A 25,116-nucleotide genomic window follows, 5' to 3' on the forward strand; every position below is an offset into this window, starting at 1 on the left:
ACACACACACACACACACACACATTATACATCCTCTTGTCTCTAAGGTCCCTGCATCAGGGTTTTCGTTTGACTCCCTGACGCCCTGGTGGAGTTGGGGGTGATAGTAATAAATGGAACAGGCCCCCAGTTCTACCCTTTCCTTTCTAGGGACATTGGCTCAGTCATTTCCCTTCACTGTGCATCCACTTCCCCAGTCATAACATGAGAGAGCTAGGAAGACTTCTGGATTTCAAATGTTTTTAGTAGATTTTTTTTTTTTTGATGAAATTCTTAACATGGCAACCAATCATGTAACAGATGCAGTAATGTTTCTCCTGTTGAAGAAGGCTCATGCTCTTTATAAATAAATCCCTTGACTCTGTTTTGTGAAATATTAATTCCATGTGACAATAGTACAAGTGTCCAAGGGAAAGAAAGGAAGAGGAGAGTCTATGCTCCCCTTTGGCCAGCAAAGTTCCACAGATGATTTGCCTATTAAAACTGTTGGGGCCTTGACCACACCAGCATGGTAATGTATAGTTGGGAATGGTGATGTAGACAACAGTTTACTCGGTTCTTGAGACAAGAGTCTTATTATGTAGCTCAGTGTGGTGGTTTGACTAAGTATGGCCCTCATAGATTCATGTGTTTGAATGCCTGACCCATAGAGAGTGACACTATTAGGAGATATGGCCTTGTTGGAATGGGTGTGTCCTTGTTGGAGGAAATGTGTCACTCTGGGGGGTGGGATTTGAAGTCTCATATGCTCCAGCTATGCCCAGTGTGACATATCCTTCTACTGCTACCTGTGGATCAAGATATAGAACTCTCAGCTTCTCCAGCATCATGTCTGCCTATACTCTACCATGTTCCCACCATGATGATAATAGACTAAACCTCTCAAAACTGTAAGCCAGCCCTAATTACATGTTTTGTCTTATAAGAGTTGCCATGATCATGGTGTCTCTTCACAGCAATGGAAATCCTAAGACACCCAGTAATATAGCTAGCAAACAAAGAACCCAGAACAGAGAACAGTCTCCCCAAACCCTTATTTATTATTCAAGTATCATTTTACCTTTAATTTCTATCTATCCATTCATCCACTAACTAGTTTCTCTATCTAATCAAACACCAGCCAGGAACACTACAGATAAAATGCACATATAGGGGCTGGAGAGATGGCTCAGTGGTTAAGAGCACTGACTGCTCTTCCAGAGGTCCTGAGTTCAAATCCCAGCAACCACATGGTGACTCACAACCATCCGTAATGAGATCCGATGCCCTCTTCTGGTGTGTCTGAAGACAGCCACAGTGTACTCATATATAATAAATAAATCTTTAAAAACAAAAAAAACAAAAAAAAAACAAAAAACAAAAAAAACCCCTGCACATATGAAATACCTTTTAAACTAAAATTTCACCATTAACAGTGCTTTATTTGATGACTGCACACTATGGAGTGGGAGAATGGAGCAGTGTAAAACATTTGTGCACTTCATAAAAAATGGTACACGAGCTAACCTTGAAGAATGAATCAGTGCTAGCCAGATAAGCAGGAAGCATGGAGTGGGAAGGCAGATGGCAGAAACCTACAAAGGAACAGGAAGTAAGAGATAAAAATCAGGTAACAGGGAAACCCTGGAATAAAAGACTAGATTTTACCCAGAAGAGATGAGGGACTTATGACCAAGGTTATGATTAAAGCTTGATTGTTGGAAAGATCCTTCTAATGCTACACACAGAATCTCAGAGAAACATTCAAAGAGGCAGGAATGGAAACTGGAGCAGATGAGAAAGGAGCACTTGTACACACATGGGCATGCTGGCATTGGCTGGAGTTACAAGTGTTGTGAGCCTTGAGATATGGGTCCTCAAGCTTGAGCAGAGCACTAACCGCTAAGCCATCTCTACAGCCCTGGCAGCAGGTGTCAATAGAAAGGAGAAAGGAAGGGGCTACAATGACTAAGATAACTGATAGGGTGCTGCCTCTTGTAGGTGGAATACCTTCCTATTTCTGAGATAGCAAAACTCACTTTAAATTGTTTCTAAATGTCTTGCTGACCATTTGCAAGTATAAATCTTAAAGTGCAATTCAACTTCCGGCGGAAACTGACAAGATGTAATGAAAAGCATGACGGAAAGAAGGCATTCTTTTTCTCAGTAAGTTGGGGTCTGAAGCACAGGTCACAGATGCTGCAAGGTGTCTGCCATCAAATGTCTGGCTAATAATCTTGTTTTAATTTCCAAAGTCATTTTGAAGACCTACTGATAAAGATTATTAGTGTCATGTTGATTCTTATTATTTCAAAAATATTTCTGATATAAACTCGTGTAAATTCAACTGAATGTCACAAAAATGGATCAATAGTATGGGACGGCAGACTTTAACAGGACATCTGAGTTTGCCTTACAAGTGGGAAGAAGATGGTAAGTAACTAAGATTTACTTATCTGCAAGGACAGTCAAGTCTGTGACTCAGCCCCAGGAAGCAGTCCTCAAACCTTCCTATCATGGCTAAAGTACTTTCATTTCTAAGAAAATTATCTGATACTTTGACTTAATTCTTGAAGTTTGGTCTGCTCCTATGTATTATAATGCTAAATTCTGTAGGCTTTTATTGTGCAAACCTTGTTGCTTGATTTGAAGCTGTAAAATTTGCTACATTTAATTGAATTACTAGAGAAATTAGAGGTAGGTAGGTTTTGAGTTAGCTGGTTGAAAAGAGAAGTGAGCAGAGAACAGGAGAAGAAGGACAAACAATGGGGGAGGGGGAGTTATGATCCCCACCTTGAGGGGAGATGGGCTGTAAGCACGTGGTCAGGAGAAACAGCAAGTATCTGGGGCATGTCACTGTAGAGGTAGCTAGCCCAGCAGTTAGAAGAGTAGATTAGGGGTTACCCCTAGTAATTGTCAAAGCCAAATAAAATAACCACAGTCCGAGACTCACTTTGTAAGCTAGTCGGGGTAAGTCTAAATGAGCTCTACTGCACTTAACTGTGTTAGCTCTAGAACAATGAAAACAATCAAGAGTGTATGGCTTTATAATCCTTAAATTAGAGTTACGGAATCTCTAAAAACAAGTAAATTCCCTTCCACACAGAGGAAGAGAGAAAAATCATAAATCGTCAATGGTGGGAACAGTTTCTCACTGTTAGACAAAATTATAAACATGAAAATGGTCATATATTTTGTTGAAAATTCACCACAGGCATTATAAACACCACTACCACTGTGAGCTTATCAAAGAAAACTGTATGAAAGAAATGTGACTGAAGACTGACAATACTCAGCAATAAAGATTCCTATGCGAACAATGAGAATGAGCAGTACAAGCTTTAAATGAAACCAATGCTCTCAAAAAGGCAAAAAACAGCTCTTCTTCTAAAACTGAAGAACAATTTTCTTGGTTGACTATCTGCAGTTTGCCCGACTGAACTGTCATATCTGAAGCTTATCTGTTCAGTGCTCTAAACTAAACTTTTTTTAAGATTTATTTTTATTTTATGCAAATGTGAGTTTTATCTGCATGATTGTGTTTAAACCACATGCATCCCTGGTGACCGCAGGGACAGGAAGAGGGTGTTAGACCCCTGGAAGTAGAGTTGAGCACAGCTGTTTTGAAGTCACCATGTGAGTGCTGAGGACTGTGCCCTAGACCGCTGAGCCATCTCTTCAGGCCCACAACCCAAAACTGTGAAAGTACATTGCTCATTTCAAATCCTTTTCAACAAAACAGACTGAAGTGCCATCATTATAAATGCAGACATTCTCTTAAGGTTACGATGCACACAAAGGTGTTTCAAATTGCCCTATAAAAACTTAACTAGCCTGCTTTTAAGGTGTCCTTTCTCCTATAACTAAGGGGCTACAGACACTTCTTACTACAGTCCAAAGTCCTTACTTCTTAGTGCAAACCACCTCATGTGAAAACTATGCTTAGATGAGGGGACAGGAACGAGAGGATGGAATGGAACCCCTGTCATGAAGGCAGGGTGGGAGATAAACTGGATGGTAGCTCTGCCTGTTCTCTCGGCGCTCCAGAAAAGGAACTACACAGAGGGTTGGAGGCCAGCCTGAGCTACAGGAAGCCCTGTCTCAAAAATCAAAACCAAAAACCCATTCATAAAACACCTCCAACAAAATGAAAGGGGAAATATTTCTATGAGCAGTAGGGGTGAGGAACAGCAGGAAGGAAAGCGGAGGGCTAGGGAGGGCAGTAGAGGAGCAGGTAAGCACAAAGTATAATGGTGTCTGTGTGGAAATATCTTAGGAACCTATCTCCTAGTATACTAATCAAAAAACAAATAAATGAAACAGTAAAGCTAAAACACATATGAATAAATCTATGTGCTTTAGTGCAGTGCATTTCTTTGGAATTCCAAATATGAAAAATTTCCTAGAAAATTTATCTCTGGCTTTGAAAGATTCTATTAAATCTTTTTTGACATTTTCTTATTAAAAATGAAATCTTTCAGTGCTGAAAGGAAGCTTAGCAGTTAAAAGCATGCACTGCTCTTACAGAAAAACCGTAACTCCATCTTCACAGGATCTAACATGCCTAGCCTTTGCAGGCTCCTGCTCTTATGTGTACACACACACACACACACACACACACATTTGAGAAGTAAACCTAAAAATGTGTAAGTACACTGATATACTTTCCTAATAAAAGTTGAAACCTTGCAAATAAAGCCTGGTGGCACAGGCTTTATTTCTAGCACTGGAGAGTCAGAGGCAAGAGGATCTCTATGAGTTTAAGACCAGTCTGGTCTACAGAGTGAACTCTAGGCCAATTAGCTACATAAAGAGACCCTGCCTTTACACAAAAACAGAAAAACAAACAGCCCTGAAGTCTTCTCTTCAAACTATCAAAGCAGTAAAATATAAAGAACTACAACAGTTAATTTTCAAATCCTAGTCTAATAAACTATATGATTCTGCCACAGTCTACTATGATAAACAGACTAAAAGCACAAGACACCCAGAAGGAAATTCCTTATACCAATTACAAATATTCTAAAATCAAGTCAGGGCCAGCAAGCCAGCTCAGCAGGTAAAAGCCAGAACGATAAAGCAGAAGCCTCGCAAGCTGGGTTCAATAGTCAGAGCCCACATAAAAAGCTGGTATTGGGCTGGAGAGGTGGCTCAGCGGTGACGAGCGTTTGTTGCTCTTGCAGAAGACCCAGGTTTGGTTTCCACATGGCAGTTCACAATCATCTGTAACTCCAATTCCAAGGGATGTGGTACCTTTTTGTGGCCTCTGTGGGTACCAGGTACACATGCCATAACTATACGTACAGGCAAGCAAACATTTTTTCATGTATAATTCATAAACGAAATAAAAACAAATAAAACAATTTTTAAGCTGGATGTGGTAGTGTACCTTTGTGATCTCTGGAATCCTACAGCAGGATGGAAGGCAGAGACAGGCGAATCTCCCAAAGGCTCATGGGCCAGTCAGCCTGAGGTACTTAGCTCAGCAGCAGACTGAGACTTTCCTCAACAATGGAAAATAGAATCTCAAACACGCAGACACAGACAGGCAGACAGACAGACAGACACACACACCATTAAATAAACAATTGAAAAAATCTTAAAGGCAATGAGAGGGTAAACAAAAGTGAGAATCCAGCCCTTCCATGCACTCACTCAAAAATTCCCCAAGGAACTCCACAATGATCACAGAGAAATGTTTACTTCAAAAACCAGGCTATCCCGATTCATCTTTCAGATTCTTTACTTTTATTTCATCTACTTTCAACTGATTTGAGGATTTTTTTCCTCAAACCTTTACATGATTTTTTAAAATGTATCAAATCATAGTAAAGCAAACTACAGATCATATATTCTGATCACTGTTAACTAATTCCCACGTGTTTTACATGTGCTATATGTCAGGGCCACCTTAACCTGAGAACCAAAACCAAACAAAACAAGGAATTCTTGCAAATACTTCTGACATAATACTACCAAGGACTGTCACATTCAATAAAAAGCATGAAATTCACAATTACTTGTCTGATTAGAATATGAAATGATATTTCAGAGAGTATTAATGAATAGAACTAGGCAGCTAAGAAAAGTCAATTCTTTAGTCAATGTAAAACTCCTTTCAAAACCTTTTAGCATTCACTAAAGACAAAATTAAAAAGGGAAAGGTATACTTCATAATTGTTAAAATTTCTAAGCTGCCAAGGATACCTGGTCAGAGCTCTACTGACTCTCTGGGCAAGACTACAATACAAGGACCAATTCCAGAGCCCTGTGGAGACAGACTCCAGAGCAGCTCTCAGCTGAGGCACTGAGTTTACTTTGGCCACAGTAAAAGCTTCCCACGGTGTGAATTTGAAAGCTCAGGAGAAGTCATTTAAAGCAGTTGTGAGATATTACACACTTTAATAAAAATAGGACAGACTACCTTTTTACCAGGGAATCGTTCTGGAATAATGCCATTCATTCAAAACCAAAACCAAAAGGATCCTTAAGAGTTCCTTCCAGACCCAAAACCCAAGAACCACTTCTACACCCACATCCAACAATACTAGCACGAATAAAACGGCTTCCTTTGCAAGGCAATACCTTTACTTAATGAAGACCATTACGAAGGTTTTCTATAGTCTCTGTGTTTTATGGGCTATCTGGTCTCTCTAAATACACCTCTTGCTCTTACTGAAATGCAACTTTTACTTTTCAAATTTCTAATTTTTAAAGCAAGTTCTAACTACAGAAGGGCACCAAATCACCAAACTGATTCTAGCTACATGACCTTGGTAAGTCACTCCACATAAAACGAGAGCCTGAGAGTAGATTATTAGAATGTACACTGTTCTGCTGGCCAATCTACCCGCCCCCTGCCATGGGACACAATGACTGCTGTCCCAAAATACGTATAGACAAATAAATGTAACCATTTTTTTTTTCTTTTCTTTTTTTCAGAGCTAGGGACCGAACCCAGGGCCTTGCGCTTGCTAGGCAAGCGCTCTACCACTGAGCTAAATCCCCAACCCCAAATGTAACCATTTTTATCATTTTTCTGCCACAATTTTTTTATTCATGTACTAAGGACATGACCCAGGTTTCCAGGTATACTAAACATATTCTAACACTAAGCTGCATCCCCTGCCTCAAAAACTAATTTATCGTCTCAAAAAGATTTCTAAAGGACCCTGAAAATAAGATGTCCTATATGTAGAAAGCAGACGTATGTGTATTTTAAGATACAGTAGTCTGCTCTTAGAAATAGGGGTGAATCAGACAGAGCTGGCAACGGCCGCTATGCTCACTCCATTGTCTCCCTTGGACTCATTACCGCACCATCTTTTCCTTCTGAAAGGAAAGCATCTGGCTGTACTAGCTGCCTCTGTCGAGACAACTTCCCTTTGAGGCCTCAAAGGCCACAACTATAAAACAAGGGGACTCAACTAAGTATTAATTTCTAAAATCTATGCTTAAAAAAAAAAGATTCTGCTTTCATTCTACCCACTAATGTAGCCCTGATGCCTTGATACAGCTGTTTGCCATCCTAGACTCAGAGAGTAGCTTCACGATCCACCTCTTCCCAAATGCTTTACCTTTCCTTGCCATCTATACTGCACCAAGGAACGCAACCCCCTAAAACTATTGCATGGACACAGCTAAAAGCACCCTGGCTTTTGATGCCAGAGACCTGCACTGGAATGTATGTTCCACTACTAACTGCATACCTACAATGGTGTGTACTAACTATTTTACTGAGGATTAGTAAAATGTCAAACAGTTAACCTGCAGCTGGACATACCTTTCAGAAGCCCCAGTTTCATGGATGTCATACGTGATGATTTTTAAAACTGTTAAAAATATTCTTATCACATGCCTGGTGTGGTGTCAGAAGGCGGCCTGTACTCTACCAGCATAGAGTAATGAATGCAGCCTTAATCAGCCCTCTTGAACTCTTACTAAGTGATAGTATAGGCCCAAGCCACATGTCAGGAGAAATGAGGGCTAGACTTTCTTTTAAAAGAAAATGTTCTACGGCTTATCTTGAAAGCAAACTTCTCAGCCTGCTGTTTAATTCAAAGAAGCCACTCCAGATTGCGCCAACTTAAATGTATGGCAAGTAAGCTAAGGTCAAGGTGCCACAGGTATTTTAACTTACACTGTCAACCACAGGAGATTAAAAGCAGAAACAGAAAATAAAATCTCTCACCTACTGAAAACACACTGAGCTCTGTAAGACACGTATAAACATGTTCAGAAGAAGTGAGTTTTCCTCTTGATTTCTAAATAGACGAAACTGGCTGCTAGGACAGGGAAGAGTGATGGGAGCTGGTATCTTAAACGTCACACTTAAGAACTGTCGCTTTAAGACCCGGTGGTGGTGGCACAGGTCTTTAACTCCAGCACTTGGGAGGCAGAAGCTGGCAAACCTCTGAGTTCGAGGCCAGCCTGATCTTTCAGGACAATCAGGAGGACTACACAGAGGAAACCCTGTCTCAAAAAAACTCAACAAGAGACGACAGCCAATTACACAGAATCTTAAAAATCCCCAAAAGAGCTACTGGTTAACGGTGGACTTCTAGCTGGAGTCTGGAGCAAACACCAGACTGAGAAACTGCTGCAAACACAGTTGCTGCACAGAGCACTGCTCAGGAAAACAAAATCAGGTGTCTTAGCTCAGAAATTACCCAAATTAATTTCTCTAAAATCACAAGCCTACTTACTAATTTGAGATCTGTGCTGTTCCGTAGCCAGACTAAGCCAAGCTGCTATCCTGGACCCTAAAATACACTATCTGAAGAAAAGTACAAGAATTTCTGCCACGAGCTCCCATTTTCCTGCAAATTAATCATAACCACTATGGCTTCTGGGTGATTTCTTCCTTGTTTTGGCAAGCTTGTCAGCCTCTCCCATGCTCTTTGCTCACAGTGTAAACCAAACACTAAAAGCATAGTTTCGTTACTTAAGATACGAGGTATCTGACCAAACACACTAGACTCCCTTGTCTAGACTCCAGTTCCATTTATTTCTCCTCTCTAGTCTATGCCCCCGCCTCCATTTTAACCTCTCTAAGGCTAGAACCCTTTCCTCAGTCTAATTTCTCCTCTTCAGTGACCCCTTAGTCAGTTCGTGTCCCAGCTTCCACCTCCCATTCCTGATCTCATGGCTGTCTGGTCCTTCCTTTGCTCCTACTCCTGCCCAGACTTCTCACTCATTCTTTATCTCAGTCCCATTCCACTACTTGTCCTAATACCTGACCTTAGTCAAGCCCATCCTTCCAACCTAGACATTAAAACAGCCAAACCTGCTCCTCTACCCTGTATTCATTCCTACCATTCCTGGTCCTGTCTAGGCCCTTCCTCATTTTAGACCCTGTCCACTTTCTAACGGTTGGCTTAAAAACCTAAACCCTATTCCTAACCCCACTAGTCACTCCTGTGTGACCCGGCAGAGGCCTCTACTCTGGCAGGCCAACAGCAACGCACTATTTCTGACTCTCAACTGGTACCTATCCCAATCCTTCAGTAAAACCTAGAGTCACAAATACTGTGGTCCAGTGGGACCTCTGTTTTGACACCTGATATTCATGTCCTTCCCATTTCCCAAGCCACACGAATTTGGAAATGTGGACGCTCCTCCCCATCCCCTCCAGGGATTCCTGCCCACTGCATAGACTCGGCAGGTAGCCTATGAGACCCCTCCGCAGCCCAGAACCGTATACCTAACTCCATGCGGGAATATACCTCTCCCAAGGCCCTTCTCCCCATTTGACCCCAGTCTAGTGACCCCGATCTCTGACCAGAGCCGGTGTTCTATTATCTCCGTGCCCCGAGTTTCATTACAGCCCCCGCCCAAGAGTCCCACTGCGAGCAGGGCAGGCTACATTCGCTGTCCACGGGACTCCAGCGCGGCGGCCTCTCTGGCGAGGTCAGGGCAACCCCACTCACCTCCGCGTCCACCACCTCGTGGTAGGCGGGCGGGGGGTCGAAGCCGCCACCACCTCCGGTGCTCCCGCCACGGGAAGGCCCGCTGCCTTCCCCGCCGCCGTCGCCCCGTGGGCCGCCTCCAAGCCCCGGACTGGGGCCGCCGCTATCCATGGGCTCGTAGCCGCCGTAGTCGAGGCCCGGCCGCTCGTTGGTGAGCAGCGCCACGGCCTCGTTGATGTCGTTCTTGGCCAGGCGCAGGGCCTTGCGGATGGTGGCCGGGTCCGAGAAACCCATGCACAGCAGCGTGGTCATGTGCTGCTCCTCCTCCGATTCCATGGCTCGGGCCTCGGAGCCGTGCCGGCCGGCGTGCGGCGAAGCTGCGGCTCCCGGGCCTGGAGGGCCGTGCCGCGCTGCCTCGGCGCCGGCCCCGTACCCGGGAGGGTCCCTGCGCTCCTGCCCCGCGCGCTCGGCGGCCGCCGGGCCAGGGTTAGGTGCACGCGTGGGCGTTGCGAGCCGAGCTGGGGTGGTGGGGCGCTCAGGCGCGGCCGGCCGGCCCAGCCCTGCGCGCCGCCATGTTGTCCTGCTCCTCCTCTTCGCGGGGCCGCGCCTCCGCTCCCGGAAGCAGCACTAGCGGCGCTCGGGCGGCCGTGCCCGGGCACGGGCTGCTCTGAGAGGTGTGTATGTGTATGTGTATGTGTATGTGTGTGTTTCTCCGAGTCCGGGGCCAGGGAGGGGCGTGCGCGGAGCGTGTCTGAGGTGAGAGGCCGCGGCGTGCAGAGCGAGCACGAGAGTCCCCCGCCCGCGCCTCCCGCCCACCCCTTCCCGGGCAACAGGTTCCCTCTGGGACGGGAGGGGCTGGCGCGGAGCCGCTCGCTGACGGCGTTGCTGAGGTCCCGGGCCGCCCCGGCCTTGGTGGCTTGACGCCACTCGTGTCCCATCCCGGGCGACTCCACTCGTCGTCCCCGGAACCCTGCTCGATTCTCCTGAAGTGTCCTGCGGTCCGAGGAAAGTGACCCCGCGCGCCGCCGAAGCTCTCCTTGCCACGCGCAGGCTCGGGCGCCCTGATCCGCAAGAAGAGCATTGCCTCACACCTTGGGCCTCGACCCTCCAGCCTTCTCTGGAGACCTCCAGACCTTGAACTCCCACTCCTGACTGAATCTTCCCAACCACACTGACCGCCTTTTCCACCAAACCTGATAAACGTTACCATACTTTTCAGCCGAAATCCATGGAAAATCTAAAACACACCCCCTGCCTCCCAACCCAATATAGAAACCCTGTATGAGAACGCCAGAAAATGCGAACTGTATAACCGTTCTTCAGACACAGACACATGGAAACATTCTGGGTGTCCAATCCTGATTCTGACCACCATGTTTCTACTGAAATCTTTGGTTCAGGGTCCGGCTGTCTTTGGGGGCTCATCTCTGTTTCTGTCTTCCAGCTTTTCTTTAGCTCTTTGCCTCCTATTTTCACCTCAGCATTGGCATTACCATGGCCAGTCCCTTTGCTCTTTTATCCGGGTCAGTGTCCTAGGACAATGATCTAGGTTTCTTCTGGGTTCTTTCCCAAGATCCTGGTTCCTCTTCTTGCATACTTGCTTATTAGTTCGTCTCCTGTGGGTCTTCATCCTGCTTTATTCTTGAACCCCAGATCCACCAACCTTTCTCATGCTGTTAAAACATTTCTGATGGCTCAGCAATCAGACTTTCACATACCCGAAATCTGAAATTATTGACAGCACTCAGAACTTTTCTCTGCATTCTCTGCCAGCATCTTTTTCCTCAAATCCTGGTGGCTTCTTGCCTAGTGACTTGACAGTGTATAAACAATTTACAGAGTGAATTTATCATACACACACACACACACACACACACACACTTTCTATTGTTCTTAATAAAGGCTATGTAATGGGTTTGGTAACTATTAAAATAGACACCTAGATAAGATTTTATTTATGAGATAATAAGTCCTGGAGTGTCAGTGAAGTGTTAGGTGCATCTAATAGATAAAGACCAAAGTAGTCTAACTTGAGGTAAGCGACCTGTCACAGAATACACACCAACAGTATAGGCCAGGACACCTGTCATCCCAGCCCTCTAGAAGCTGTGCCAGAGGGATCTCCAGTTTAAGAATAGACTGAACTACATAGCAAGACCTTGTCACATAACAACCAAGTGTACCATTTACTAAATCAGGAACTGTTGGTGCTGGTGACGCCATGGCGGAACAAAAAGACCATTTAATGATGGAAGGCGAAATGGAAGCATTCCATTTTACCCTGGGTTTGCAGAGTTAAGTCAACAGCTAAATTACTAAATGAGTTAGCCACAACAACAACAACAACAACAACAACAACAACAACAACAACAACAAAAATTGCTTTCTACTAAGATTGCAGATAGAACTGAAGAGGTAATGAGACGAGAGCCGGCCCATTCAGATGGCACATAAAAAGACTCATCAGCAGTGGCAGGTTTGCAGACCATGACAGAGGAAGCCGTGCTTCACTGAGAGGAGGAAGCAGAGAGAGAAAAACAATGTCTGTGATGAGAACTGGGAAGGAGCCACAAAAGACTACCCTCCCCTCCCTGCAAAAGATAAGATCCTGCAGTGACCGAAAAGCCAGAGTGTCATTTGAGGACGCAACAGCAACAGCACAGGATTTTTTGCATTCTTTTAAAAAGCAAATCTTCTTGAGTAAGCCGAGAGTCATAGCTCATGCCTGTCATCCTGGCCTGAAGGCTGAGATAGGAGATTAAGAGTTCAAGGTCATCTTCAGCTACATAGTAAGTTTGAAAGCCATTCTGAGCTACAGGAGACCTAGTCCTAAAGAAAATAAATATCTTGTTAAATTGGGGATATATACATATGTCCTTTTCATGTTCATTTACATTTTTATTTTAACTGCAGAAAATCCAGAAATGTTAAAAAAAAAAAACTTTAGAGAAATTTAATTATAGCCGGGCATGGTGGTGCAAGGCTTTAAGCCCAGCACTTGGGGAGCAGGGACAGGTAGATCTCTGTGAGTTCGAGGCCAGCCTGGTCTACAAATAGAGTTCCAGGACAACCAGGGCTATTACACAGAAAACCCTGTGTCATAAAACAAAGCAACAGCAACAAAATTGCACATATCTTCTTTAGAAACCTAAAGAGAAAGAAGAACCTAGGACTAGAAATAAGTTGTGATAAAGTATCTTAAAGATACGAAGGACTCAACATTATTTTTACTCTGTCTAGTCTGAACTCAGACGGGGACATGTGAGCAAACGCACAGCTAATGTCCTTTTGAACTTAGTGTCTGTAAAGGGAGAGGATCATAAATAAATCATGATAGACACTTTGATAGAACTTCTTACTCTCCAGCGTAAGAGCAGATTTCTTACTCTCCAGAGAGCAATTTCGAAGGCCAGGGTGTCTAGAAAGGAAATGACGTCTTAACTATAGTATGAAAGGAAGCAGGCAAACCAAGAACGGCTGCGAGGAGAGAAAGTCCCAGGCGACAGCAACAGAGTGTGCAAGCGTCCTGAGGTGCACGAGAGTAAAGCAAGGCAGAGGCACCGAAAGCCAGGGTGCTATGAAGTACAGAGTTCTGGAAGCAGAAGAAGGAAAGAGGAAGCTACAAAAATACACAGACACTAGATCCCAGAAGACTATGAACTAGAGGTTTCGTTCTGACAGAATAGGAACCATTAGAACACGTGTGCAGAGAACAGAGCTACCGCTGCTTAGGAAGATCAACCTGGGGTGGCCAGTTTGAAACAAAGAGTTGTGTTTTGTTCTCTCACCTAATATACAACTTTTGATCCTGTTCCTGTGCCAGTACTGGAGATCAAAGCCAGGGCCTTGCACATTCCACGTAAGTGCTCTGGCTAAGAGCTCTAGCTGCTCCTTATGTTCTTTCTCTCTAGGACTTTCACTTTGATGTCTCTAAATGTGCTTTCTTTATGCCTATCTTTAGTTTGTAGAGTTTCTTGACTGTGTGGCTTGAGGTCTCAGGAAATTTATTATTATCATTATTATTAATTGTATTAAGATGGTCTCGTTGTGTATAGCCCAGGATAATCTCAAACTTGTGAACCTGCAGCCTCAGTCTCCTGAATGTTCGCACTGAAGGGTACCGTCACATAGGACTGGATGTTATTTCTTCACGTATTTCTATTTAATTCTCCCCCTCTCCCACCCTCCCCCTTCCCTTCCCATTCCTCCTCCTCCCTCCCTTCGTTTCTCCCCATCCCTTCCTCATGAGACTTCAGTTACATACATATCTATTCTGGGAAACTAATGCTTTCCACACGACCTCCCTTAACATAATGTCCCATCCTGCAGGCCTTATTACTATCCTTCTGTCCCTCTCTGACTCTGTCTAGATACCTCTTTGATTCTCTGTTCGAGTTCACAGATTTTCTCCTCAGTGGTGTCTTTTCTGTGAAACTGTTTATTGAGTTCTTAATTTAGTTACCGAATATGTAAATCCTTTGTTCGTTTGTTTGTTGAGACAGTCTCTATGTAGTCCTGGATACCCTGGAACTTGCTATATAGACCAGGCTGGCCTTGAATTCACAGAGATCCTCCTGCCTCTGCCTCCCAAGTACTGAGTTTAAAGGTGTGTAATATATACATTTTTAAAGTTCACTTTAATTTTTCATGGACTCTGTATTTATCTTGATATTTAATTCCTCGTAGTCACAGTTATTTTTATATTCTGTGCCTGGAATAGCCATAGCTGAATCTCCTTTAGGTCTCTCTGATTTTCCTCTTGTCCTTCTTATATGTTTGTAAGCACAGTAGAGTTTTTGTTTATTTATTTTGAAACTGGCATTGTATCTTAAAAACTACAAAGATGATTTTTGTGTTTGTTTTGCCTCAGGCAGGTAATTAGAGTTAGAGATGATTTTTAAAAACCATGAATGTTTATTATTATTTTTAATTATATGTATATATATACCGACAAGTGAGTGGAGTCTGTGTACATGAGGGCAGGTGTCCCTGGAGACCAGAGGCATCAGATCCTCCTGGAGCTAGAACGTAGGTGGCTGTGAACCTCCTAATGTGGGTGCTGGTAACTGAAGGCTTTTCAGGCCCTCTTTCTGCTTCTCTAGATCTGCCTTCAATTGCTGAGCCCAATGATGATGAACCTACTTTTAGGTTCTTCTTGGTTCCTAACTGTTTTAATTGTTTATTAGTGTATCTTAAATCACCTCAATATTTGTGGCTTAAAACACTGATTTGTTATTACTTCTAATTCTCTGGGTTGGTGGAACAGTTTTTCACCCCATAGATGTTGTACGCACATACATAACACATAAATCTTTCTTAAAAACCTACCTCTTCTTCCAGTTACCAGTCAGAGGTAAAGTAAATACACAAAATATTTCTGTGTTTTTTTTAATTTTTTATTATATATTTCTTTACTTACATTTCAAAGGTTATTCCCCTTCCCAGTTTCCTGTCCATAAGCCCCCATTTCATCCCCTCCCCCTCCCCCATACAGGTATTCCCCATCCATCCCCTTTACTGCCCTCCCCCATATTCCCCTGCACTGGGGGTCCAACCTTGGCAAGACCAAGGGCTTCTCCTTCCACTGGTGCCCCAACAAGGCTATTCTCTGCTACATATGCAGTTGGAGCCCTGGGTCAGTCCATGTATAGTCTTTTGGTAGTGGTTTAGTCCCTGGAAGCTCTGATTGGTTGGCATTGTTGTTTTTATGGGGTTGCAAGCTCCTTCAACTCTTTCAATACTTCCTCTAATTCCCCCAAGGGGGTCCTGTTCTCAGTTCAGTGGTTTGCTGCTAGCATTGACCTCTGTATTGGACATGCTCTGGATGTGTCTCTCAGGAGAGATCTATATCCAGTCCCTTTCCGCATGCACTTTTTAGCTTCATCAATCTTATCTAGTTTTGCTGGCTGTATATATATGGGCCACATGTGGGACAGGCTCTGAATGGCCATTCCTTGAGTCGCTGCGCTAAACTTTGCTTCCATATCCCCTCCTATGGATATTTCCCCCCTTTTAAGAAGGAGTGGGAGCATCTGCATTTCGGTCATCCTTCTTCTTGAGCTTCCTGTGGTCTGTGGATTTTAAGATACAATATCTCAAACAAAAACTCCACTTGGCTACAAAAATACAAGAGATAAGAAGAAAGTCACACAATGAAACACTTCTGGTGTTAAAGTCCATTCAGCTCGGAGCTTGTCTGGGAAACTCTAATGCTTTCCACACGACCTCCCTTAACATAATGTCCCATCCTGCAGGCCTTATGGCCTGTCTCTTCCTTGGAATGACATTGACTTAAGTCTGAAGGCTCGATCCTAAAATAGAAGCCCCAGTGAGCAAGAGTTTATAAAATCTCTCTGTTTTAAAGAAATTTATTTTTATTATTCCTTTTGTGTGCCTGTGTAAATGAATGCCACATTAGTATGGGTACCAGTGGAGGCCAAAAGAGGGTGTCAGACTCCTGGAGCTGGAGTACATGGATGGTTATGAGCTGGGTTGGTGCCAAAAGCCATACTTGGAAGAACATCATCTGGAGGAAGAGTAAGCATGCTTAACCACTGAAATCATCTCTCTAGCCCCATGTATCTCTCTTTACCTGACCTTTACTGATGATATATTATCAATAAAAACAGATCTTAAAACCACACCCAGAACCACAGTGAAGACTTTTTAAAAAGATTTATATATTTATTATATATAAATACACTGTAGCTGTCTTTAGATACTTCAGAAGAAGGCACCAGATTCCATTACTGATGGTTGTAAGCCACCATGTGGGTTGCTGGGAATTGAACTCAGGACCTCTGTTTTAGAGATGTCTTAGTCACTGTCCTACTGCAGTAAAGAGAACAACAATGAAGGCAACCCTTACAAAAGAGAGCATTGAATTGAGAGCTTGCTTATAGTTTCAGAGGTTCAGTCCATCATCATCATGGTGAGGATCATGATGGCATGCAGTCGGGCATTGGAGAAGCAGTTGAGAGCTACATCCTGATCTGTAGGCGGAGAGAAAGGGAGCCTGGGCCTGGCATGGGCTTTTGAAACCTCAAAGCCCACCCTGAGGGGCACACTTCCTCCAATAAGGCCACACTTCCCAATCCTTCTAATCCTTTCAAATAGTGCCACTCCCTGGTGACTACACAGTAGCTACACATACCATTCTCACTCAAACCATCACAAGAAAAAAAATAGAATAATACTCAATGTATCAGTGTTTGGTCAATTCAGATTTATGCCCATTGTATGAGTTAGAAAGGATAAAACAGCAACCAGAAAGCTGATCCCTTTGAATGCACTGATCTGGCATTGATAGGGGATTTGAGGAGGGTTTTTTTTTTTTTTTTTTTTTTTTTTTTACAAAATCTCAATCATTCCATTTTATCGATGAAGACTCAGGAACCAGATGCAAAAGCCTACTAGTTCAGAGAAGGCATCGAGCTGACCTCCCTCCTCAGCTGATTTTCCACCAGCAATGTCTCCCCGCCCCTGTCTCAAAAAAACCTCCCTCAAATGGAATGCCCTCCTTTCTACTTCCTGTGTATCTCTCTGTCCGTCTTCCTGGCTTCCTCTTGCTGTCTATGTTTTCTTCTTAGTAATCTTATGCTCACTTCCTGTCAGCCAGTTGCTTGCTCGGTCTCATGACCTATGGCTGCCTTTATTTAATCTTGTTTACACTATTCAAGCAGAAAGCTCTTGAACCCAAACTGTCACAAGGAAAAAAAATAGAATAATACTCGATGTACCAGAGTTTGGTCAATTCAGAGCCAGGCCCATTGTATGTGTTTGAAAGGATAAAAACGTACCTTTAGGTGTGTGCACCACAACTGGAACACAGGTTCCCCCCCCTCAGTAAATAGCACAGTCTCGGGTTTACAGTGTGATCAAATATCCTGCAACAGGTGGGGAGGGTGTGGTTTCAGGCTTTTTAAAATGGAGGTCATTCACCACACAGTTCACTCATACGAAATATACAATTCCATGGTTTTAAGCATATTATTTACAGACATATGTGACTATTACTGTAATTTAGAACAGTTTTATTATTGGTTTTCCTTTACCTTCATTCTTGTACATACGTTAGGGACCCTTGAAGAGGGAGGACTATAAAGTATTACTTTTTTTTTTTTAAATGACTATAAATGCTTCTGTCAATTCTGAGACCCAGAAGCCTACATTTTAAGTCTTTGGAAATTGTAGGTGAGTCTATAATTTCAAAAGAGCTTTTTAAAGCAAAATTTGAGCCAATGTTCCCAGGTGACCTTTGATTAAGTCTATTCAAAATCAGGCTGAAAATCAACCCCTGACTAACAGTTTTCAACCGCTAACAGTTTTCGTGGCGTTTGTGTTAACTTCGTATCGACTTAGTTTTTCAGTTTCTGATAAAACTTGCTTTAAAGGAACAATAAGCTGCAAGTAGTGTGAGCTGGACCCGTAGGAACCACAGGCTAGACGTATTTAAGGCCGTTCCTCATGAGTATTAGCAGGAGTACGGCTGTGTTCAGTTTTGCAGTTAGTTCAACGGAAGCATACTCCTCAATAGTTTATCTTAGAGTCTAAAGTACAATGGGAGGAGGTGGGGAGGGCCAGGTGGAGAGGAACCCAGTAGAAAACAAGTCGCTGTCTCCTCATCCCACCCCACTCCCTAAGTAACCGTGTACATCTTACCTGTCCTCATAAGGTGTGGCCTCTCTCTCTGGCTGCCTCTACTGTTTCCTTTCAAGTGTGATCCTGTCGTAGCATGTTTAGAACTTCATTCCGTGTGGATGAATGGAATCATATATAGCTATGCTAAAGTGAATCATATATAGCTATGCTAAATTTTATTTATCCACTCATGGTGGATATGAGCTCCAATCTACCTTTGGGGGACTATAAATGGTGTCTCAGCAAACACTCAAGTTTTTATGTGGATAAATGTTTGCATTTCTTTCAGGCATCTACTAGGAGTTGAATTGTTAGTGTTAGTTCTGCTGAACTTTTTCAGGGATTACCAAATTGTTTTCCAAATGTGTCCCACCATTTACAGCCCTTCCTTCTAACAGTGTTTAGGGGTTCTATTGGGTGGGGGATGTCTACCTCTGTCTTAGTTAGGGTTTTACTGCTATGAACAGATACCATGACCAAGGCAACTCTTATAAAGACAACATTTAATTGGGCTGGTTTACAGGTTCAGAGGTTCAGTCCATTATCAAGTTAAACATGGCAGCATCCAGGCAGGCAGGGTGCAGGAGGAGCTGTTCTACATCTTTATCTGAAGGCTGCTAACAGAATACTCACTTCCAGGGAGCTAGGACTAGGGTATTAAACCCCTGCCCACAGTGACACACCTACTCCAACAGGGCCACACCTACTAATAGTGCCACTCCCTGGGCCAAGCATATACAAACCATCACAACCTCTATTTTCTTATTGTTTCAGAGTAGTGGCTATGAAGTGGCCTCACATTGTGGGGTAGCTTTGGTTTGCACTTCTCTGGTGACTGATGATGTAGGAGAGTAGTCTCATTCAAGTCCTTTGCCCATTTTTGACCCAGGTTATTTGTCTTTTATATTCGAGCCAAATATCTTATCAGATGAATGATCAGCAAATTGTCTTTTATCCTGGGAACTGAGGCAATGGTTCAGTGAGCAAAGTGCTTGCATTTGAATCCCTGCCTCCCATATGGAAGCCGGGTGAGGTGGGGAGTTCCTGTACAGCCACTGCTGGAATAGGGGTCTGACACTGAAGGACCTGGGGCTCTTTGGCCTAAATAGCAAGCTCAGGTTTAGTACAAGACACCATCTCCAAAAATTAAAGAACTGCAGCGGTAAACATCCACTGGCAACTTCAGGGTTCCTCATGCATGACAGGCACAACACACACACACACACACAAACACACACACACACACACACACACACACACACACACACACACGTACTACCGCAACCAAACACATAAAATTTATGATGTTAAAATGTAAAATTAAATGGCAGTCCAATGGTTAACCATGATTTCCATCCATTTCTAGAATCCCTCTTAATTGAGGTGATAATACTTTTAGAGAACCAGTTAGTAATTAGCAGAAAATATTAATTCATGATGGACATGAGTGTGTGAGGTATAGTATGACTTCACTCTTCTGCATGTGGCCATCTGAATGTCCCAGCACACTTGTTCAAAAGGCTACTTTCGCACTTGAATGGTCTTCACCCTTGCCCAGCAGCAGTTAGGCATAGATACATGGTTCATTTCTGAAATCTAAGAATTACCCATGGCCATGTATCTTTATCTTTATGTCTACACTGCACCATCCCCACGACTCACTAGTAAGTACATTTACTAGCAAATTCTCCTATCTAGTGTGACACCTCCAATTTTGTCTTTCACTTTAAAAAATGGTTTTGGCCATCTGGATCCCTTGGAATTATATTTTAGAATCAGCCTGCTAATTTCTATGAATAAGTCTTTGTGACTCCCACAAGCCTGCTTGGAATCTATAGATAGATTAAGGGAGTTTTGGCACATAAATAACAATAACTCATTTGGCCCACGATACCAGACATTCCCCATTTATTTAGGTTTCCTTTCATCTTCTCTATTGTTTTCAGAGTACAATTTCTCTTGCTAAATTATATCCCAAATATTTTACTTTCATGGGTGTTTTTGTAAATAAAATATTTTCTAAATATTATTTGGAGTTGTTTACTATAAGTGAATAAAAACGTAATAGAACTTTCGTGTTGATTTTCCCCGAAACCTTGCTGAACTTATTGCTAAGTCCTAATGGTTCCTATAGCAGGTTCTTATTATCTGAATAAAGATGGCTTTACGCCTTCCTTCCTAAGCTGGGTGCCCCTCACTTATTTCTCTTGTCTGCCTCCCCTGATGGAACCTTTAGACCAGTGTTGAACAGGGCAGTCCTCCTGGTCTTGCTTCCTGCCCCTGACAGGAGAGGAGATGCATCTGCCTGATCTTTTGCCACTGAGCGTCCCATCAACTACACTTTTCATTATTGTCCACTACCAAACTGAAGGAGTTCCTCCTCCTTTCCTTTTCTGTCCTTTGGTCATGTCAAAATAACCTGTCAAATGGTTTTTTCTCATCTAGTAAGATGATCATATGGGCTCTTCATTTCTTTTGAGTCAGGGTCTTGCTATGTTGTTTAAGCTAACCTCACACTCCTGGCCTCAAGAAATCCTCTTTGCTGGCCTTTTAGACTGCTGAGACTATATGCATGGACCGCTAAACTCTTCTAAACATATAAAATGCCCAGAGGTCAGCATTATAAAAATCTGTGAACTGAAACCCTTTGGCCAGAGGAATCTCTGAAGGCCCACCAACGTTTGTCTCCAAAGGCGGACAAGGCCAGGGCTTCATGGCATGAAGCAATTCTATCACTGCTGTTGCTCTCTCTGATGCAGCAGTGTGAATGGGAGCGGGTTAGCTGCCTTCCACAATCTCAGTCATTTTCCATCTTGCCTCTTCATCCTGGGGCAGCCATGCCTCTCTGCACCTCCAATGGGCTTGGCCAGGCAAGGCTCGCTTTTGCACTGCATGGCCTCACTTATTGTACCTGCACAGGCTTCTTGGATTTGATAGGCTCTAGGTTCAAGCTGTGGTTTGCAGTTGTTGCCTCTCCAATGTCGCTGGGCTAAGTGAACATCCTCCAAACCTCAGGACACTTTCTTCAGGAGGGAAATGTATACAGCTTAATCTATATATTTGTGTGTGTGTGTGTGTGTGTGTGTGTGTGTGTGTGTGTGTGTGTGTGTGTGTGTGTGTAGGGTGGCATGTGCATGCGTATGCTTGTGGGGTGCCTTCCTCAGTTGCTTTCCACTTTACTTTTTGAGACAGGGTCTCCTGCTGAGCCTGTAACTCACCTATTGAGCTAGGCTGGCTGGATAAAGAGCTCCAGGGGCTTGCCTGTCTCTGTCTATAAGCCCCAAGCCCCAGTGCTAGGTTACAGGTTTGCCTGTCTCTGTCTATACCAACCCTCTCCCCCCCACCCCCAAATGCTGGGTTACAGCTTTTATATGTGTTCTGAGGATCTGAACTCAGGTTCTTAGGTTCAACCTTTTAAAAGTTTTTAATTCTCCTGCAAGCACAGTCTTATCTGGCCCAACAATCTAGACATTAAGCACACTCCGCAGTCTGCTCAGTTCCCTTTGTAATTCCTGTGCTTCCTTTAATGTCCTCTAGTTAGGGGGCTGGGAGGAGACAGAGAGGGAGAGGGGAGGGAGGGAGAGGGAGGGAGAGGGAGAGGGGGAGGGAGAGGGAGGGGGGGAGGGAGAGGGAGAGGAGAGGGAGAGGAGAGGGAGAGGGAGAGGGAGGGGAGGGGAGGGAGATCTTGCACCATGGCCCATGTATGGTCAGAGAACACCATTGGTGTTAGGACCCCCCAGTGCATCCTGGTTCACATAGACGTCCTCATAGCCAGGTTCCCTTACCTGAGAGTTTCTTCTGTGTCTGTGACCTGTCTCACACTAGAGCACTGAGATTACAGGGGAGTAAACTGCACGTGGCTTTAAATGGGCTCCTTACACCTTCAGGCTGAAGTGCTTTATCCATTGAGCCCTCTCCCTAGTTTCCAACCCACATTCCTATGAGTAATTCACAGTCTCAATGAAAGAGCTCTGTAACAGACAGGAATGGGTTTACACTGGTAGCAGGGTTGAAATAGAAAGATGGTCTCCTCTGGTTCTGGCTGAACGTTTGGGGTCTAAGACTTTTTAAAGGACTTGGCCCTGAGGTTCCAGCTTAATTCTAACATGGCTTAGAAGTCTGTTTCCTTCCCCTGATGTTGAGTCACCAGACTGGCTTCATTTTCCAGGGCGTTATGCTAATTATACGTTACTGGAGCTAATGGATTAAATAGTAATGATAAAAATGGTAACAAGTGTAAAAGGTAGCAGAGCGCCCTGGCTTCTTCTCCAGGGCAGGCCTGCTTGTAACCTCGCAGTCACTTGGCTACTGTTAATGAATAAGCATCACAGTGAGCGTCAATTTTCTGAGCTGTCCACCATGATTTTCTAGTTAATCTCTCCCAGCCATTACTGCCCTGACTTTACACGAAGGGTGGAGTTGATGAATTGGTTGCCTGAAGTCATGTCTGTGGTGAAGCCAAAATTACATTTTAAATGGTATGAATAATAATAAAAATAGAGTAGCTGTGATATACCTCACAGTTTTCAAAGGACTTCCTCCCTCATTATTTCCCTACTGCTTACTAAGCTCCCTGGGACAACTTCCTGTTGAGTAGCTAAAGACAGCAGCATAGAACTCACTTCATAGCTGTCTTGGTGAAATGGGAACTTAGAGAGGACCATAACGTCTGTACAAACTTCACTTCCTAGCTCCTCTTTTGGTAGAATTCTGGGATTTTTCAGGCACTACAGAACAATTTACATTTACTCAAATGCATTTTGTGTTCTATAAGGCTTTCGTTTTGTCTTACCAGACCATATAGTGTGTAAATCCCTGGAATCCATTGTTAATAGAAGCCTAGTTTAAGAATCAGGCATGCTGGCACAAGCCTGTGACCTCAGCTCTCAGGAAGCTTGTAGGAAACCTCAGAGTCAGCTCAAGACACCCCAAGACCAAGCTCTCAGCACAAAGGAGACAGAGAGCAGGGATTTATTTATTTGCCACAGAGGGACAGAGGTCAGGGCTATGACAAAGGTAGGAGACAGAGGAAGAGGGAGAAGGTAAAGGAAACAAGGGAGAAAGGAGGCAGGGAAGTGCGTGCACTCACAAAGCACTACCTCTGGACAAGAGAAGAGACCGATGTGGCCATAGACAAATGGCAGTTTATAAAGGTCAAAGAGGAAACCCCAGTTTAGAATGAGGTGTTTAATTTTAATTGCGCATGTTAATTAGGTGAGCCAAAGGAGGATTTTAATCCCTGGGCTTCAATGCTTTGATAGCTGGACCTTGGTCAGCCTCTGGAGGAGGAAGTGGCCAAATAAGGGACTGTACTTGGGGGTCTAGCTTTAGGAACGTAATGTAATGTTTTAGTGAGGCAGAGGGAATGGGGGAGGGCAAGGCCTGCCAGAGCCGTCTGCTGTGTGGACTGGAGCTCCTTCAAAGCTGAAGTGGAAGACTGCTGTGAATTTGAGAGTGGCCTGGACTATAAGTCCTGGGTAAGCTAGGGCTACATAGCAGGGCCCCATCTCAAGTAACACAGCTCAGTTAAAGTTGAGTTATTCCAAAGACTGCTCCTGCTAGGATATTGGAATAAAATCTCTGAAATCCTGGGTTGGATCTAATGGCTACTGCGAACATACACAGCAGAGAAGCATTTCCGCTCACTTTTCTCTCTTCATTTCCTTCCTCTCTCCCTCTCTCCTTCCCTCTCTTGTCCCTCCTTCTTTTCCCTAAGTCCCTTCCTTTATCTTTGCTTGAGACAGGGTTTCAGGTAGCTCAGGCTGGTTCAAGCTCCTTATGTAGCCAAGGCTGACCTTGAACTCTTGATCTTCCTGCTTTTGCCTCCAAATTGTTGAGATTTTCAGCATGAGCCACCCAGCTCTTCATTTCTCAATGCCTGGGCTTGCCTTGACCTTTGTAGACCCAGTATCCGCACTCCCCATTTAGTCCTTCTAAACCCTCTTATAATCCCACCTCAAAGAACGGCATGGTTGGACAGGTTTTTAAAGTCACAGAGTCTATGCCTCTTATAAATACAAAAGCGAGACTCAAACAGTTATGTTCTAAGTCACCAAGTTACTAATAGTCAGGCCAGAATCAAGAAGCCACTAGACAAGAGGACAGTGTAGAAGTGTTTGCTCAGCTCACTGACCACACATACAGAGAACTGTTTCCAAGATATGTTCATATTCATAGGGCCTCTCCTCAGCATACGGTTCTGTGGTCATATCACTTGGCTTAGTTGGAAATTCATGATGCAAATTAGAAAATTGGAGACTCTGGAAAGTCCCCTGGGAAAGAATCTGTTTAACCAAGCATTTCTCAAAATACTTTGTTATCCCCCCTCCTCGAGGGATGTCTAATTACAGCCTATGTAATTAGTGTTCCACAGTGACGACACAGTAACAGACAAACAGATGTTGTTCTTTGTGATGGGACAGTCACAAGCTAGGTCCTTGGCTACCAGTTATGTTTATATTTACATGACTTTAGGAATAGGTATAGTCAAAGGGGGAGACTGGTTTAAACTGGGTATATGGTGGCATGGGCCTGCAAACCAAGCATTCCAAAGTGTAGGCAGGAGGATCAGAAATTTAGGACCATATTCT

The 25,116-nt window shown here is 43.7% G+C and overlaps 1 protein-coding gene across 1 annotated transcript in view; it reads right to left on the minus strand.

The window, feature by feature from the left end:
• Usp24 (ubiquitin specific peptidase 24) overlaps nucleotides 1-10,543 on the minus strand; it is a 129,076-nt gene extending 118,533 nt beyond the window's left edge. Inside the window, exon 1 of the mRNA XM_032901177.1 lies at nucleotides 9,908-10,543. Coding sequence (XP_032757068.1) covers nucleotides 9,908-10,222 — 315 coding nt within the window. The 5' untranslated portion in view covers nucleotides 10,223-10,543. The remainder of the gene's footprint in view (nucleotides 1-9,907) is intronic.
• Between the last annotated feature and the right edge of the window lie 14,573 nt (nucleotides 10,544-25,116).

The sequence above is a fragment of the Rattus rattus genome, chromosome 1 (genome assembly GCF_011064425.1).
Source record: "Rattus rattus isolate New Zealand chromosome 1, Rrattus_CSIRO_v1, whole genome shotgun sequence".
Lineage (NCBI taxonomy): Eukaryota > Metazoa > Chordata > Mammalia > Rodentia > Muridae > Rattus > Rattus rattus.